We start from the raw sequence: 17116 nt of genomic DNA on the forward strand, positions 1-17116 counted from the left end.
TCCTTCGGCGATTACGGGAGCACTTAGCTCTGACTTTCTGCGACGGTAAAGAGAGGATAATTCTCCTGCTCTGATACCATATAAAACAGAGAGCCAAAAATAATAACAAAGATTGAACGAATGGTTTTCCGATGAGTTTATTCTTCTCCGTTAGGAAGCTATTTATAATACATTATAAGTTGATTTTAAGATCAATTTAGATCCTAAAATCAAGGAATAGAATCAAGAATATAATCACTGGATCGGAGGAAACAATCACGCTATACAGTTTCCTCCGATCATGCTATACAGTTTCCTCCGATTACGCTATACAGCTATACATTTCAACAATAAGAAAAAACACGGGATCAGCCTTGTTTTTTTTGTGGTCTTCGCTATCGCCACCTGAAAACGCCGCATTGCAACTTTTAAAAATGGCTTTCACGGCCTCGAGAAGAGGATCCACGGAACACGACGATTACAGATTTTACAAATGCCCTTAAACACTCATCTCCATGTCTGCAATTCACCGCCTTCTCCTTCTCTTCTTGCTTAAGCCAGTTCTGAAGCCCTTTGAGATTTCCAATGCCCTTGACGTTATGAAGAATCTGAACCAGAAACCGATGTTCTGGTTTATTTTAAGAACTTGAATGTCAACGGAGATGCAACGACGACATTCTTTCATAGGGGACTGGATTAAAGAGGAAGAGTTGACTCTTTTGATCAACTGAACGAATTTGAGAGGAAGATCAAGTTGCTTGTGTTCGAAACGATTCGACAAATTAACTTTTTAGTTGCCAAAGTTGCAAGCATTTTGAAATGGGTCGTTGGGTACGTAAATGCAGGCAGGCAGGCAGGTATGCATACTTAAAAGTCGTCTTGTTGCCTTCCGGCGTGCAGAAGTTGAGAAGCTTCTTCCGCATCTAGAATCAGATAGAGATCGACTTCACACGTACAGCACAATCTTTTTTTGACAGAATTGAGTTCATAAGTATTTGCGTTAGATCAGAGGCGGCTACAAGTGATGCTAACCCATCCCCCCACCATTCTTATTGTTTCTCATGAATTCTCTCTGCATGTCTAAACTTTGATATAGGATATACGGGCAATGCGTCTTATATCATTGGCATTAAGATCTATAGGGACAAATTACAAGATATCTTACGATTTTATCGAAAAATCTATATAAAAAAGTACTTATAGTTGCCTCTGCCTATGGTTCAATTTTGAAAGGTTTGTATTAGACTGGACATTGTATTTATAGTAAGAATATTAGACAGATATCAGAATAATCCTAGTATGGATCATAAAGAAATACAAAAAAAGGTCATATGATATCTTCGAGGGACAAAGAATTTCATGTTTACATATAGACGATTCAACATCTTGGAAATAGTTAGGTATTAAAACTCGACTTTTGCTGGGTGTATATTAGGATATATCTTCATGTTAGCTAGAGTAGTTGTATCTTGTAAACACACAAAGTAACCTTAAATTTTTGTCTACCATGGAAGCCGAGTTTGTTGCATCCCTTCAAATTGTTGATTTGATCTCTAAAACATTTAGGATTATTATGATAATTTTACTATTGTGTTATAGGCTAAGAATAATAATGTGAAAGTCGAAGTAAACGAATTGGCGTATAAGTAATTAACTATTAAGGAACGTGTCGAATCCAATAAAGTGCTCATAGAACACATGCATATTGAACAAATGGTTACAAATTCATTAACGAAAAGCATGCCACAGGGTTGACAATTTTATTAAAGGTCAGATATTTAGAAGGAAAATGACCTTCTTGCCCCGAGAAAAGAAAAAGAGAACAAAAGCGAGGCCTCAGAGCTTAGTCATGGAGGACACCAGTTTGATAAGATAATAAAAATGTCTCGAAATTACCCCTTTTGAATCAGGGAATAGAGTAGCAAGGGGAGTTATTTGGTCATTTCACCTGATTTAATTTTTTGCCGGACGGTGCTGCCATTTCTCTTCCAGGTTCCTTTCTCCCGATTTCTACATGTCCCACGCTACCCCTTGCCGCCATTAATGGTTCCGACGCCGCGAACACCGGTTTGACAGTTATTGTTCGACGGATAGCAGATGGAACGCCATTTCAGTGAAGTTCATTAATGAGCTCTCATGAGACCATTTATAGCTTCCAACAACTCCATCAATCTTCATTTTCATCTATGCGCGGGAACAGGAGAAGCTGTATTATTGTTCGGCGTCAGGGAGCTAGGTCTCTTTACGTATTGTCCGAGGACTGCCCCCAGAGCTTTCTATACCCAAACCCGCCTCTTCTCCGGTGAGTATGTGTTATATTATAATTTAGGGTGTTTCTGTTGGTAACTGTGTTGTAATTCTTTTCGATTGTGAGGGGCGAATCTAGGAGCTTTGGATTATCAAATGAGAGGAGTTAGCCAGACCTTTGAAGAATTTTGTCCTTTCTGACTTTCTAGATGAAAATTTGAGGTGTTTTTATTAAATTTTGTGTGTCGAAAACTATTTTAAACGAAAATTTTACATGTTGTTGATGAGTAATTGTGCATGTTTTATGGTATTCTGCTAATGAATTGTTTCTTTCTATTCACTAGAAGGAATGCAGTTTTATTTCCTTCTTCTTCTTCTTCAACTTTTTGGTTGCGACGAGATAAAACATTTGTGAATAAATAAAATATAAGTAAGAATCGTGTGTATACTAAGTTCCCTATGGAGGAGGAAGATTTTGGGTTGTTCTATTCATACTTTTGGCAAAGAAATCATTTCTAATTATGATAACATTACTAAAGCTCAGCTATCGAAGCTTCTCATCTCTGTTATGATCGAGGCAACAAAGAGGGTAAAGCAAGTTTATATTGTGGGTACAAGGGGAACTAGTCAAAGTTTTTATTTCTCCGAAAAATCTGAGTTTTCTTAATCCTTTTTCATAAATTAATTTTCTTCATAATCATTTCTATAGGATCAACATCTCTCACTTTCATGGAGGTGGTCAAAGCAGCCGCAAAGCATAGTTCCTCGGCACATGAAAGTATTGCTCTAAGGGTAGACCAGAAGAGCTATACCTATTCTCAACTCATTTCCTCTGCTTGGAAGATATCCAGCATTTTAAACAGCAGGAACCTTAAAAAAGTAAGTTGCTAGTGTTGGATCCTCTTACATTCAAGCATGAAGCATTTTAGCTTTACCCACAAACAAAGACCAATGTTTCTCCGTATGGTGGTGGAGCAGTGACCACCGTTACTTGTTTGTCTTTCCAGATGATGATGTCTTTCTTTAATCTGCATTCTGTTATGGTGATTGTTGTCTACATAGAAACTTCTTTTAGGAAGTTTACTAGTTAATTTTTCTTCTTTTGATTCAGACAGATGAGAACAATAAACATGAAAACTCCTCATCAGAAATAAATGTGTCTGGTGGAAGAAGATATCTGGATGGAGCTCGGATAGGCGTTGTTGCCAAACCTTCTGCGGAATTTGTTGCTGGAATGTTGGGAACTTGGTTTGGTGGAGGAGTTGCTGTTCCTCTTGCCCTTAGCTACCCTGAAGTGGAGCTCTTTCATGTGATGAATGATGCGGTATAATCCAAAGCACATTACTGTTTTCTTTTTCCCCAATGGATGTCTTGATTGTGACAATTCGTTGTTTGTAATAAGTAACATCTTGTTTACTCCAAAATGGTCAGTTAATTTTCAGTTACTTGGAGATTTTTACTATCTGGCCAGTATGGGTCTTAAATTGGTTCCAGAATCTTCTTGACTTCCCAAGCAATGGCACAGAAACCCCTATTGGGTCACTGGAATGGAAAGGAAAGGGATATCAAGATAAAAGTTTGAAAATGGGGTATCTACAGTTAGTGACAAGGTTTCACTGATGATATTGATCGACAATGAGTATCATTATTTCATAATATTTTTGGGTTATTGCCTAAATGTTTTGATAATGGCTGCTTTGGTGGTTGGCCAAGTGGGGGACTCAAGCATTTAGATTTTTGCCTTGGATAAGGTTTGATGCCTTTTATGTCTATTACATTAACACAGTGATCTTCTTTCAGAATCAAGAAAAAATTACAGTTAAGAGTTAGAAATCGGTTCATATATACTTCTGCCTCTCGTCCCACTTTCTCAGTTATTTGGCAGGGCTGTCTGTTACCTTGTTGTTTATGTATTTCATGGTTACTGAATGTCAGTAAACCTTTAAGCTAGGAACGTGATATGCTTGCAGTTGTTCTCAACTATTTAGTTTGAAAGAGCAGCTGTTGAGCAGAAACTGGATTAACACTAAATTTTAGAATATTTCTTTGGCACATAAAACTTTATTTTATTTAAAATAAAAGATGGATAATTTTCATTTAGAGAGCTCATTTATGTCATAAAACCTTGAGTGATTTAGGCAGTTGATCTGATTGGATTGGATGTGAAACCTTGGCAGAGTTCTCTCTAAATTTCAGGGTTTTTGGAAGACCTGAACTGTGGTTCAATTGGGTTGAATGGTTTGACCAGGATATGCCCACTCTCTAATGTGATGACCCTGTTTAGGTTGAAAACAGTGGGCTTCACTACCAGTTACTTGGTTTTAGCCTTTAGTATAAAAGAAAAATGACAGGCCTAATCTTGATTTAGTCTACATTTACCATGTGTATGCATTTATGATGAAGTATGATTTCATGATGTCTAATAATATCTAGTTTGATCTCCTTAAAAGGAGGGTTTTTAATTTGGAATAGATTTTATAGCTAAATCAGGAGGATGAATATTAAGACTCTTAAACTATTGAATTTCTAGGATATTTCCATGCTTCTCAGCACTGAAGAACATCAAGAGCTTATGGAGAATGTTGCTACTAAATGTGCAGCTCAATTTTCACTTATCCCTTCTGTGCCCAGTTTTTCTTCAGAGTCTAGCATGCCTAAGGTGGATGTTGAGGATGTTGAGACCTCTAGAACTCTAAAAGGTAATCTATTTTGTCTTTGCTTTAAATTTTAAAGTTGACATGCCATAAAGGATTTTTATCTACTTTAATATGTTTTTACTTTGTTTTATAATGCAGGAGAAGACCCTGCATTGATTATATACACAAGTGGGACCACAGGCAAGCCTAAAGGGGTTGTCCACACCCACCAAAGCATCTTGGCGCAGGTATATGTCCTGATGTTAGATTCATGCTGTTGCAAGCTTTGAGATATGATAATTATTCTTCTATTGAATTTAATTTCTTTCTTGTTCTGATTGCAACATGGCAAAAATGGTTTTAAGCAGAAAAAAGTAAGATGTGAATGTCTATATTTTATTCTTTCTGTGTTTCTTATTGTTGTTAGTTGCAATACTACCCAGCAGAGAAATCTTGGAGGTGATTATATTATTTATCAAAATAATAAGCACATAGGATACATGGGGTTATTTGTTTATTCCTTCTATCTTTGCTAATTGTTTCCAGTGTTGTCATTGACACTCTAAACTGCATTTAATGTGTAGCTCTGTCGCCAGGAGTCACTGCTGGAGTAGTCAAATTGGCAAAATGTTGCCACTTGAAACCTTTGTAATGAGAAAATGGTTAAAGGATGTTTGTTTTACCACCAAAACCTTTTTGACCCTGCGGCAACTGATCACCTCATTAGCCCACCCAGCAACAACTGACCACCTCAGTGGTCAAACCTTTCAGAAGAATTAGATAACCTTGATGGGGAAAGGGCCAAGTAGCTAAAGTGCATTAGGAAACATGAGATTATGAATCTGATGTTATCAGTATCATATTAGTTATTATTACTAATGTGTAACTGTTTCCTAGAGTACCAATAGTTTTACACACTTGATGTGCCTGACTAGTAAAATTTTGGTGTTTTTTAATTACTTCTGCTGTTATTGTTCTATTGCAGGTCCAAATTTTGACAAAGGCTTGGGATTATTCTGCTGCTGATCAGTTCCTGCACTGTTTACCCCTTCACCATATCCTTACAATGATCTTTGTTCCTATAGTAGAATATCCCCATCTAATGCACCTTGATATCCTTAACCTTTGACATACATGTGCATGGTCTTTTCAATGCTCTGCTTGCTCCTCTTTACGCAGGATCTGTGGTATGGCTCTGTGACTCTTAAAACATTTCCAATGCACATACTAAAGTTGACTTGGTCAAACTGAGATTTCAGCTGATAGTCTTCCATACAGTAATTTATGGTCTATTCTTCAAATTCTCTGGTATTTCTTTGCAGGTCGAATTCATGCCAAAGTTTAGTGTGAGGGGAATATGGCAGAGATGGCGGGAATCCTACCCAACAGATGGAAGCAAAGTTGATGGTGCCATTACAGTATTCACTGGTGTAAGTCTTAGTCTCTTTGGAAATGCCAATATTTTTCTTTTTGTATTCTCTTCTATTTTTTTTCCTAATCTACATGCTATTTTTTTGGATGTTCAGGTTCCGACAATGTATACTCGATTGTTACAAGGTTACGAAACAATGGATTCTGAGCAACAAGCTCATTCTGCTTCTGCTGCTTGTCAATTGCGTCTGATGGTAATCAGCATCAGTTGATTTTGTTGTTCTCTCTTCTATTGTATCTTATGGTAATCAGCATCAGTTCATTTTTTAGAAATCTCTCTGGTACTCGTGCATGTGCGTGCATTTTCTGAAATTATTTAGTAGTTTTTTGGTGCATCTTCTACCTTTTAACTAGTGTGTTATGGACAATAAGATTAGTGTTAATTTTGATATCTTTGCTCGAAAATTAACCGACTTCTTCATGCAACTGTCTCAATCAGAAGCTTTCCTGACAACACTTGTCCATTGTTATTTTCCCAGATGTGTGGCTCCTCCGCACTACCTTATCCTGTCATGTTACAGTGGGAAAGCATAACAGGTCACCGTCTTTTGGAACGCTATGGTATGACTGAGGTAGGTTATATATGTGAACTATTGTACCAACCTCTTATCATTGGGCACTTCTACTTCCTTCATATTCTTCTCCTTTTTTCCCTACCTTCTTATGCTTTTTCCTAGAAAGGTTTAGAAGTACCCCTGATGGGTTACTGAAAGAATGCTGCTTTACAGTTTGTCATGGCGCTTTCCAATCCTTTACAAGGTGTGCGGAAGGGAGGGACAGTTGGCAAACCGCTCCCTGGAGTGCAGGTTCACTTAAATTTATAACAAATTAACAACTACAGTCCCAATTTGTTTCATGTTGTCTGATTTGTTTGAATGCACGTTAACTAGTTTAACTAGCTGTATTGATATATTTTGTTGAGTTATAGTGAAGTTGAAACTGGCTCTTTAGTTTTTGTGGATACTTGAGTCCTGAAGATGTGCAGATTTGCTTGCCTTTTGAAACACTAATAGGTCAAGATTCTCTCAGAAGAAGGAAGTGAAAATGACTCCATGGGAGTGGGGGAGCTCTGTGTCAAAAGCCCCTCCTTGTTCAAGGAGTACTGGAAACAACCTGTGGTACTTTCTGAAAACCTCTTGAAGATAACTTTCCTCTTACTTATATTGACATCATGGCAATGAAATATTCACCATGCAATGGGTGGCTTATTGTCTTCAAGTACCTAGCTTGCTCGCTTTTTAAGTGGAGATTAGGGTTGTTCAGAGCACAATATGTTATCTAATTTGAAATCTCTTAGATTCTTGAATTATTTTTGACTTGATGTAACTGTCTTCAGGTAACAAAGGAATCATTTATTGATGAAGGTTTCTTCAAAACTGGAGATACAGTTAAAGTGGATGAGGAAGGATACTACATTATCTTGGGACGTAAGAGGATAACTTGTTTCTTATGCTGTTTATAAATTTCTTTATTGCAGTTGGCTTCTTGCTTCATGTTGCAGAAAATTGAATTTCTTTTTTAGTTGTTGATAATGCTTTCGAGAGATGGAAATTAGTGTCTTGGACCCAATTTCTTTTATATGGTACTTTTTGGCTTTTTAAAAAAAGCTGCAGTAGTTTTATGAAGCTATATGCCAGTGGTGAAGAATGAGAAGAAAATGAATTTGTTGCTAGCAAACTTGGCCTTTGAAGTATTTCAAAGTTTCTTCTGGAATGTCACTCAAGCATAACAGTGTCTCCTTTTAGATTTAAAATTGAAGCCAAAAAGAGACTTTGCCAGATAGGCCCATAGGTATTCATTATTCTTGAGTTATCATTTAGCCATGCTTGCTAAACTGGGTCGCAGGTACAAGTGCTGATATCATGAAAGTTGGAGGCTATAAGTTGTCAGCACTAGAGATTGAAGCAGTTCTATTGGAGGCAAGTTTGTTCTTTCTTTAACTTGGATTCTGTTTGTTGTATTAATGGTACATAACATGACACTTGTTATGTATCTTTTTCTCGTCCAGTCATTGTCTAGAAATTAGCTTCTTGCTTTTTTTAGATATCATTCGAGGCAATAGGATTTTTTTTTTTAAATGGCTAAGAAGCCATACGTGGTAATAATTGGGAAGTGTACAAGTGGATATAAGGTAAAAGAGGAAAGGAAAAATAGCTAACACATACTGTTTTGCATGGCAGCACCCTGTAGTGTCTGAATGTTGTGTGCTGGGTTTACCAGACAAGGACTACGGGGAGGTTGTGTGTGCAGTAATTGTTCCTGTGGCAGATGCAAAGAGGCGAGGAGCTGAAGATTTGAAGCCTGTTCTCAACCTTGGAGAACTGCAGGAGTGGGCAAAGGAGAAGCTTGCTCCATACAAGGTATGTATAGATTTTTAGCCCTTTCACCTTCATTTTTTAATATTTTTGTTGTTACTATTATTGTATTGGTTTTTATTATACAGAATTCTGACATGTGCTGTGTAGAATCAGTCATGCCTGAACCAGTCATTGCGTTGTGGATTGGGCCTTTGGCTCAATGATCACATTGGGGTTTTTTAGTGTGAGTTCTTAGGTTCAAGTTTGACCAGAGGGTTTAACATTCAAGAAATAAAAAAAAGAAAGATCGATGCCTGATTCGGATCAATATCAAAGAGCAAACGGCATTTGGAACTTATTGGAGATATTTCTACTTTATCTTGTTCTCAGTCCTGATTAAAATGGATTACAGTATCTTGAACACTTAATCATCCCGTCTTGCCACTCTGACTGCATTTTTCTCAGTTGATAGCTATATATTATTTAGTTTAGGCCCAATGAACAGTTAACAGACTTGATTCTTGTAATAGATTACTGACTACAGTGCAGATTTAGTGTCGTGGTCGAACCTACTAGGTCTGTTTTTGGTGAAACCATATATAAGTAGGACACCAAAATTACCGTATCTTCTATTTACAGTAAAATTGCAGTTTATTGTAGATGAATGTTTGAAAATGTCTCCTTTTTATTAGTGTTTGGATGGTAGAGCTCCACAAACCCAGTTGCCATGGTTATACTTAAGCTACATGTACTGGGTACTGATAACAAACAGTGAGCAAAAAGAGTTCCAACAATGTCCTAGTCTACTTTTCAATAGGCAACAAAAAACATGAATTGGTGTTATAGAGTGCAATAGATGTTCCTAACATTATTATTATTTCACCTAAGCTGAGGTTTTGTGACGTTGCTTGTTTAATTCTGTTGCAGATACCAACAAGATTGTTTCTGTGGGATTCGTTACCACGCAATGCCATGGGAAAGGTCCCTCTCCCCTTCTCTGTCTCCCTGTCTCACTCACCATTTTCATTCTCTCTCTGTCTCACTCACCATTTTTCCTTGTAGGTGAACAAGAAAGAGCTGAAGAAGATGCTGGTCAAGTAAGGTCAGGAACACGGGCGATTGAATTATTCACTCTTCTGCATTATTTGGTTACAAGGGAGAAATTAAGGAAATAAAGGGGGTCCAATCTGTCTTTGTTGATTCAGCTCCATTCTCTCTTGTTGTTACGCTATTCTCGTACTGTAGTTCATCAAATATACATATAACTAATATTTAGAAATAGATGTTGTTGACAAATAAGAATAAGAATATTTTGGTCATTTTTACCTTATCGTTATTTATATTTCTTGATGTAATCTTATTTTACATAATGAGACACAATAAAAAATATAGAGAATTAAGATTTTCACTTCAATTAAGGACAATGTTATAAATTGAGAAGAATTTTCAGTTTTTTTTCTCAATTTCTCTTGTCAAAGCTCTCTCCTTCTGGTTCTCTCTCTTCAAATACCTTTTACAGATGTCATTTGACTTCAGGGGATAAAAGGGGAGTGGCGATTAGAATCAAACAGCACTGAAATTGTAATAATTTGTCAGTTTGATTATACATGAGGGCAGGCTTTGAGAAGCAATAGGAAGAGCTGCTTAAATACTGGCTAGGACCTTTCTCAATCGTAACTGAATGTGTTGCACCAGGTAGCATTTAGATAGTTCGAACTGGGTAGGAACAATGATCAATTTTAGCTCGAATGGTTTGTAGGGGAACCCTACCCTCTCTGACCCATTCGACACGCGCAATTTCTTTTCCATCAATACGCCCTCCAATTTGCACTTGAATTCCTTTTGTATCTGCTTGCTCAGTTAATTCAATAACCCTTTTCATTGCCTTTCGAAATGAAACTCTATTCTTTAATTGTAGAGCTATGTATTCCGCAAGAATATTAGGCTTCCCATAAGGTTTTGGGATGTCAACTTTTCCACTATCACCCCCAAAAAACCAAACTCGGCCTTACGTAAAGTTGCCAGAGTATGATTAACCTCTGGATTTGAAATCACTGTTTATATACCCAACAAATAATGGCTTAAATCAAAGGTAGCAGCTATCAAAACTAAAAGACTACCATGGGTCCATCAGCTTGTCCACCCCCAGGCATTAAATGATAAAAATCTTTCTTCTCAGACAAAACCGTTAAATGATCAAAGTTTCTGCTCTCAGACATGAAAAGTTTCCAACTATATCTCGAGTTAGTAGTCCCACTCTCGCAGATTAACAAAGTTACCTGTTATTTGATCAGAAAAAGGTTGTCTGCTTTATAGAAAATAAAGAAATAAATTTGCTTCAACCAAACATGTATACTGTAAAGGTAAGTGTCCATGTAATCATACCCAGTGCTTCTATCAGCATCGTAGGTTTCAAAGTTTTGAGCTTCTGCACGGTCTCTGCAAAATGCCCACTTCCTTGATCAGGCAAATCATCTCGATCAACACTTGTGATCACCACATAATCTAGGCCCCATGATGCTATTGCTTGAGCCACATTAGAGGGTTCATTTGGATCTGGCGGAGGAGGAGTACGTGATGTCTTCACATTACAAAATCTGGAAAAGCATATAAAGAAAATATATAAAAAACTATAATCTTGCTTGTTTGCATCTTGAGGATCCAAACAATAGTATAATTCTCAAAATCTTCCCATGAAGTAGCACATAGTGGACTTGTTTCTAGCTCCAATCTGAAAGAGTCAATATCGCAAGAGTCAGTCCACTTCACATAACCTATAGAACTAATATTGTGGTATACTTCAGCAGAAGTTTGGGTTTGTGATTAGCTCTACTGAAATCTTAAATCAACTATTAATCTATCTAGTCCATCCTTCCACATGCAGGGTTAGTCTAGTTGACCCCGCCTTTGACATCAACTTTCTAGATTGTGTAATTTATTCCTGTTAGTTGCGACGATATTTTATGTAGATTAGTATTTTTTATATATAAATGTCTGCAAAGTAACTTGATTTGTACCAGTTCTACTTTAGATGCTATTTCAAACTCATAAAAAGAATAACTATGTTAGTGATTACAACGTCTGAACCTCAAAAACTGGTCTTCCATTTTCCTTATAAATCTCTGTCTTATTATTGGGGGTTATAGGTTAATAATCATTACTAAACTCAAAACATTGGTTTTCAAATTTCTTATATATTTTATGGTTAACACTTGAACTTGTAGAATAATTGTCCATTGAAACACCAGCACTTACCTGCATCCTCGAGTGCAAGTATCACCCAGTATCATGATCGTAGCGGTGGCGGTTCCAGTCTCCCCGCCGGACCAGCATTCCCCCAAATTGGGACATTTTGCCTCCTCGCAGATAGTATGGAGCTTCAATTCTCTTAACTTATTCTTGATTTGGGTATACTTAGACCCTCCAGGGATGGATTCCTTCATCCATTTGGGCTTGGAAAGGGGCTTTTTTTTTGTCCCAACTTCGACCGAGTACTCATTGTTCTCCCGGAGGCGGATGAAATCAGTGAGAGACGGTGAATCGGCGGTAAGCCGAGCGCACAAACCCGCAAGGGTTTGAGGGGGGTTGAGGGTTTCCTGGGAGGGGGAGGACGACGAGGAAAACGAAGAGGAGGAGATCACCAGACATTTGACGGAGGAATTCAAAGGTTTGATGTACTTCGCAAGAGAGAAAAGGCGTGGATACATCTTCAACCTTTCCTCGCTTCCAACCTCTTTCTCAGTTCTTGTTTCTGAAAGCAGATCCCAGATATAAACTTCTCAACTTGCCACAACAACCGCAAGAGGCTGGAAACTATTCATCGAATTGGGGACTAGGGAGCTTTTTCTTGTTTTTGGCGTGTGAGAGCCGTAGGATATTGTTTCAATGGTGCTTACTGCAATTGGATTGCACAGGAATTTAAATAATATTTTATATAACAAAATTTTAGAATTAACGAGTCTGAATTTTTTTTCAAAGTTCTAAAAAATTCAAATGAAACTCCAAACTTTGGTTTTAATAATAAAAAATAAATTAATATTTTAATAAAGAATATAATATATGTTTGTCCTTCAATTTGACAACCATCCAAGAATTTAACTATACAGTTTTACAAAGCTACAATCAATTGGAAGTTGTGTATTTTTACGGTTTTTCTATATATGCAACATTAATAACGCAACAACAAGCTTGCAATAAGCATGGGTTTGTATGAGCTCTTCCGCAATGGAAAGAAGAAACGATAATAGCTATTTGACACGAAATAAGATAACCCCGCTGGAAAAACCTGCCCATGATAGCAAGCACTTACCTGCATCCTCGAGTGCAAGTATCACCCAGTATCATGATCGTAGCGGTGGCAGTTCCAGTCTCCCCGCCGGACCAGCGTTCCCCCAAATTAGGACATTTTGCCTCCTCGTAGACAGTATGGAGCTTCAATTCTCTTAGCTTATTCTTGATTTGGGTATACTTAGACCCTCCAGGGATGGATTCCTTCATCCATTTGGGCTTGGAAAAGGGCTTTTTTTTTGTCCCAACTTCGACCGAGTACTCGTTGTTCTCCCAGAGGCGGATGAAATCAGTGAGAGACGGTGATTCGGCGGTAAGCCGAGTGCGCAAACCCGCAACGGTTTGAGGGGGGTTGAGGGTTTCCTGGGAGGGGGAGGACGACGAGGAAAACGAAGAGGAGGAGATCGCCAGACATTTGACGGAGGAATTCGAAGGTTTGATGTACTTCGCAAGAGAGAAAAGGCGTGGATACATCTTCAACCTTTCCTCGCTTCCAACCTCTTTCTCAGTTCTGTTTTCTGAAAGCAGATCCCAGATATCAACTTCTCAACTTGCCACAACAACCGCAAGAGGCTGGAAACTATTCATCGAATTGGGGACTAGGGAGTGTTTTTGGCGTGTGAGGGCCGTAGGATATTGTTTCAATGGTTTTTACTGCAATTGGATTGCACTGGAATTTAAATAATATTTTATATTAAAAATTTTAGAATTAACAAGTGTGAATTTTTTTTCAAAGTACTAAAAAATTCAAATGAAACTCCAGACTTTGGTTTGAATAATAAAAAATAAATTAATATTTTAATAAATAATATAATATATGTTTGTACTTCAATTTGACAACCATCCAAGAATTTAACTATATAGTTTTACAGAGCTACAATCGATTGGAAGTTGTGTATTTTTACGATTTTTCTATATATGCAACATTAATAACGCAACAACAAGCTTGCAATAAGCATGGGTTTGTATGAGCTCTTCCGCATTGGAAAAAAGAAACGATAATAGCTATTTGACACGAAATAAGATAACCCAGCTGGAAAAACCTGCCCATGATAGCAAGCACTTACCCTGCATCCTCGAGTGCAAGTATCACCCAGTATCATGATCGTAGCGGTGGCGGTTCCAGTCTCCCCCCAGGACCAGCGTTCCCCCAAATTAGGACATTTTGCCTCCTCGCAGACAGTATGGAGCTTCAATTCTCTTAGCTTATTCTTGATTTGGGTATACTTAGACCCTCCAGGGATGGATTCCTTCATCCATTTGGGCTTGGAAAGGGGCTTTTTTTTTTTCCCAACTTCGATCGAGTACTCATTGTTCTCCCGGAGGCGGATGAAATCAGTGAGAGACGGTGATTCGGCGGTAAGCCGAGCGCACAAACCCGCAACGGTTTGAGGGGGGTTGAGGGTTTCCTGGGAGGGGGAGGACGACGAGGAAAACGAAGAGGAGGAGATCACCAGATATTTGACGGAGGAATTCGAAGGTTTGATGTACTTCGGAAGAGAGAAACGGCGCGGATACATCTTCAACCTTTCCTCACTTCCAACCTTTTTCTCAGTTCTTGTTTCTGAAAGCAGATCCCAGATATCAACTTCTCAACTTGCCACAACAACCGCAAGAGGCTGGAAACTATTCATCGAATTGGGGACTAGGGAGTGTTTTTGGCGTGTTAGGGCCTTATGATATTGTTTCAATGGTTTTTACTGCAATTGGATTGCACTGGAATTTAAATAATATTTTATATAACAAAATTTTAGAATTAACGAAACTAAATTTTTTTTCAAAGTTCTAAAAAATTCAAATGAAACTCCAGACTTTGGTTTTAATAATAAAAAATAAATTAATATTTTAATAAAGAATATAATATATGTTTGTATTTCAATTTGACAAGCATCCAAGAATTTAACTATATAGTTTTACAGAGCTACAATCGATTGGAAGTTGTGTATTTTTACGATTTTTCAATATATACAACATTAATAACGCAACAACAAGCTTGCAATAAGCATGGGTTTGTATATGCTCTTCTGCATTGGAAAGAAGAAACGATAATAGCTATTTGACAGGAAATAAGATAACCCAGCTGGAAAAACCTGCCCATGATAGCAAGCACTTACTTGCATCCTCGAGTGCAAGTATCACCCAGTATCATGATCGTAGCGGTGGCGGTTCCAGTCTCCCCGCCGGACCAGCGTTCCCCCAAATTAGGACATTTTGCCTCCTCGCAGACAGTATGGAGCTTCAATTCTCTTAGCTTATTCTTGATTTGGGTATACTTAGACCCTCCAGGGATGGATTCCTTCATCCATTTGGGCTTGGAAAGGGGCTTCTTTTTGGTCCCAACTTCAACCGAGTACTCATTGTTCTCCCGGAGGCGGATGAAATCAGTGAGAGACGGTGATTCGGCGGTAAGCCGAGCGCGCAAACCCGCATGGGTTTGAGGGGGGTTGAGGGTTTCCTGGGAGGGGGAGGACAACGAGGAAAACGAAGAGGAGGAGATCACCAGACATTTGACGGAGGAATTCGAAGGTTTGATGTACTTCGCAAGAGAGAAAAGGCGCGGATACATCTTCAACCTTTCCTCGCTTCCAACCTCTTTCTCAGTTCTTGTTTCTGAAAGCAGATCCCAGATATCAACTTCTCAACTTGCCACAACAACCGCAAGAGGCTGGAAACTATTCATCGAATTGGGGACTAGGGAGTGTTTTTGGCGTGTGAGGGCCGTAGGATATTGTTTCAATGGTTTTTTCTGCAATTGGATTGCACTGGAATTTAAATAATATTTTATATAACAAAATTTTAGAATTAACAAGTGTGAATTTTTTTTCAAAGTTCTAAAAAATTCAAATGAAACTCGAGACTTTGGTTTTAATAATAAAAAATAAATTAATATTTTAATAAAGAATATAATATATGTTTGTACTTCAATTTGACAACCATCCAAGAATTTAACTATATAGTTTTACAGAGCTACAATCGATTGGAAGTTGTGTATTTTTACGATTTTTCTATATATGCAACATTAATAATGCAACAACAAGCTTGCAATAAGCATGGGTTTGTATGAGCTCTTCCGCATTCGAAAGAAGAAACGATAATAGCTATTTGACAGAAAATAAGATAACCCAGCTCGAAAAACCTACCCATGATAGCAAGCACTTACCTGCATCCTCGAGTGCAAGTATCACCAAGTATCATGATCGTAGCGGTGGCGGTTCCAGTCTCCCCGCCGGACCAGCGTTCCCCCAAATTAGCACATTTTGCCTCCTCACAGACAGTATGGAGCTTCAATTCTCTTAACTTATTCTTGATTTGGGTATACTTAGACCCTCCAGGGATGGATTCCTTCATCCATTTGGGCTTGGAAAGGGGTTTTTTTTTTGTCCCAACTTCGACCGAGTACTCATTGTTCTCCCGGAGGCGGATGAAATCAGTGAGAGACGGTGATTCGGCGGTAAGCCGAGCGCACAAACCCGCAAGGGTTTGAGGGGGGTTGAGGGTTTCCTGGGAGGGGGAGGACGACGAGGAAAACGAAGAGGAGGAGATCACCAGACTTTTGACGGAGGAATTCAAAGGTTTGATGTACTTCGCAAGAGAGAAAAGGCGCGGATACATCTTCAACCTTTCCTTACTTCCAACCTCTTTCTCAGTTCTTGTTTCTGAAAGCTGATCCCAGATATCAACTTCTCAACTTGCCACAACAACCGCAAGAGGCTGGAAACTATTCATCGAATTGGGGACTAGGGAGTGTTTTTGGCGTGTGAGGGCCGTAGGATATTGTTTCAATGGTTTTTACTGCAATTGGATTGCACTGGAATTTAAATAATATTTTGTATAACAAAATTTTAGAATTAACAAGTGTGAATTTTTTTTCAAAGTTCTAAAATATTCAAATGAAACTCCAGACTTTGGTTTTAATAAATAAAAATAAATTAATATTTTAATAAAGAATATAATATATGTTTGTACTTCAATTTGACAACCATCCAAGAATTTAACTATATAGTTTTACAGAGCTACAATCGATTGGAAATTGTGTATTTTTACGATTTTTCTATATATGCAACATTAATAATGCAACAACAAGCTTGCAATAAGCATGGGTTTGTTTGAGCTCTTCCGCATTGGAAAGAAGAAACGATAATAGCTATTTGACAGGAAATAAGATAACCCAGCCAGAAAAACCTGCCCATGATAGCAAGCACTTACCTGCATCCTCGAGTGCAAGTATCATCCAATATC

The 17116-nt window shown here is 38.0% G+C and overlaps 1 protein-coding gene across 1 annotated transcript; it reads left to right on the forward strand.

The window, feature by feature from the left end:
- Positions 1 to 1961: 1961 nt before the first annotated feature.
- On the forward strand, positions 1962 to 9954 carry LOC137949736 (probable CoA ligase CCL8). The gene is made up of 17 exons (XM_068795901.1): positions 1962 to 2281; positions 2936 to 3105; positions 3338 to 3550; positions 4757 to 4925; positions 5022 to 5110; positions 5848 to 5916; positions 5996 to 6049; positions 6185 to 6292; positions 6389 to 6487; positions 6773 to 6865; positions 7022 to 7099; positions 7307 to 7411; positions 7630 to 7720; positions 8139 to 8212; positions 8474 to 8653; positions 9518 to 9571; positions 9653 to 9954. Exons 1-17 carry the CDS (start codon positions 2116 to 2118, stop codon positions 9689 to 9691), a joined length of 1851 nt encoding a protein of 616 aa, XP_068652002.1. The 5' UTR covers positions 1962 to 2115; the 3' UTR covers positions 9692 to 9954.
- The last annotated feature ends 7162 nt before the right edge of the window (positions 9955 to 17116 follow it).

This window comes from Aristolochia californica, unplaced genomic scaffold (assembly GCF_029961685.1).
Source record: "Aristolochia californica isolate CCGP_79_NKW_82.1479 unplaced genomic scaffold, dmAriCali1.0.hap1 SCAF_14, whole genome shotgun sequence".
NCBI classification, from domain to species: Eukaryota; Viridiplantae; Streptophyta; class Magnoliopsida; order Piperales; family Aristolochiaceae; genus Aristolochia; species Aristolochia californica.

Bases quoted from the DNA above. Each gene is read 5' to 3' on its own strand.
- LOC137949736 (XM_068795901.1), top strand. From the start codon at position 2,116: ATGAGACCATTTATAGCTTCCAACAACTCCATCAATCTTCATTTTCAT. The intron at 8,213-8,473 runs GCAAGTTTGTTC...TTTGCATGGCAG, and splicing joins TTGAAGCAGTTCTATTGGAG to CACCCTGTAGTGTCTGAATG. The intron at 8,654-9,517 runs GTATGTATAGAT...ATTCTGTTGCAG, and splicing joins AGAAGCTTGCTCCATACAAG to ATACCAACAAGATTGTTTCT.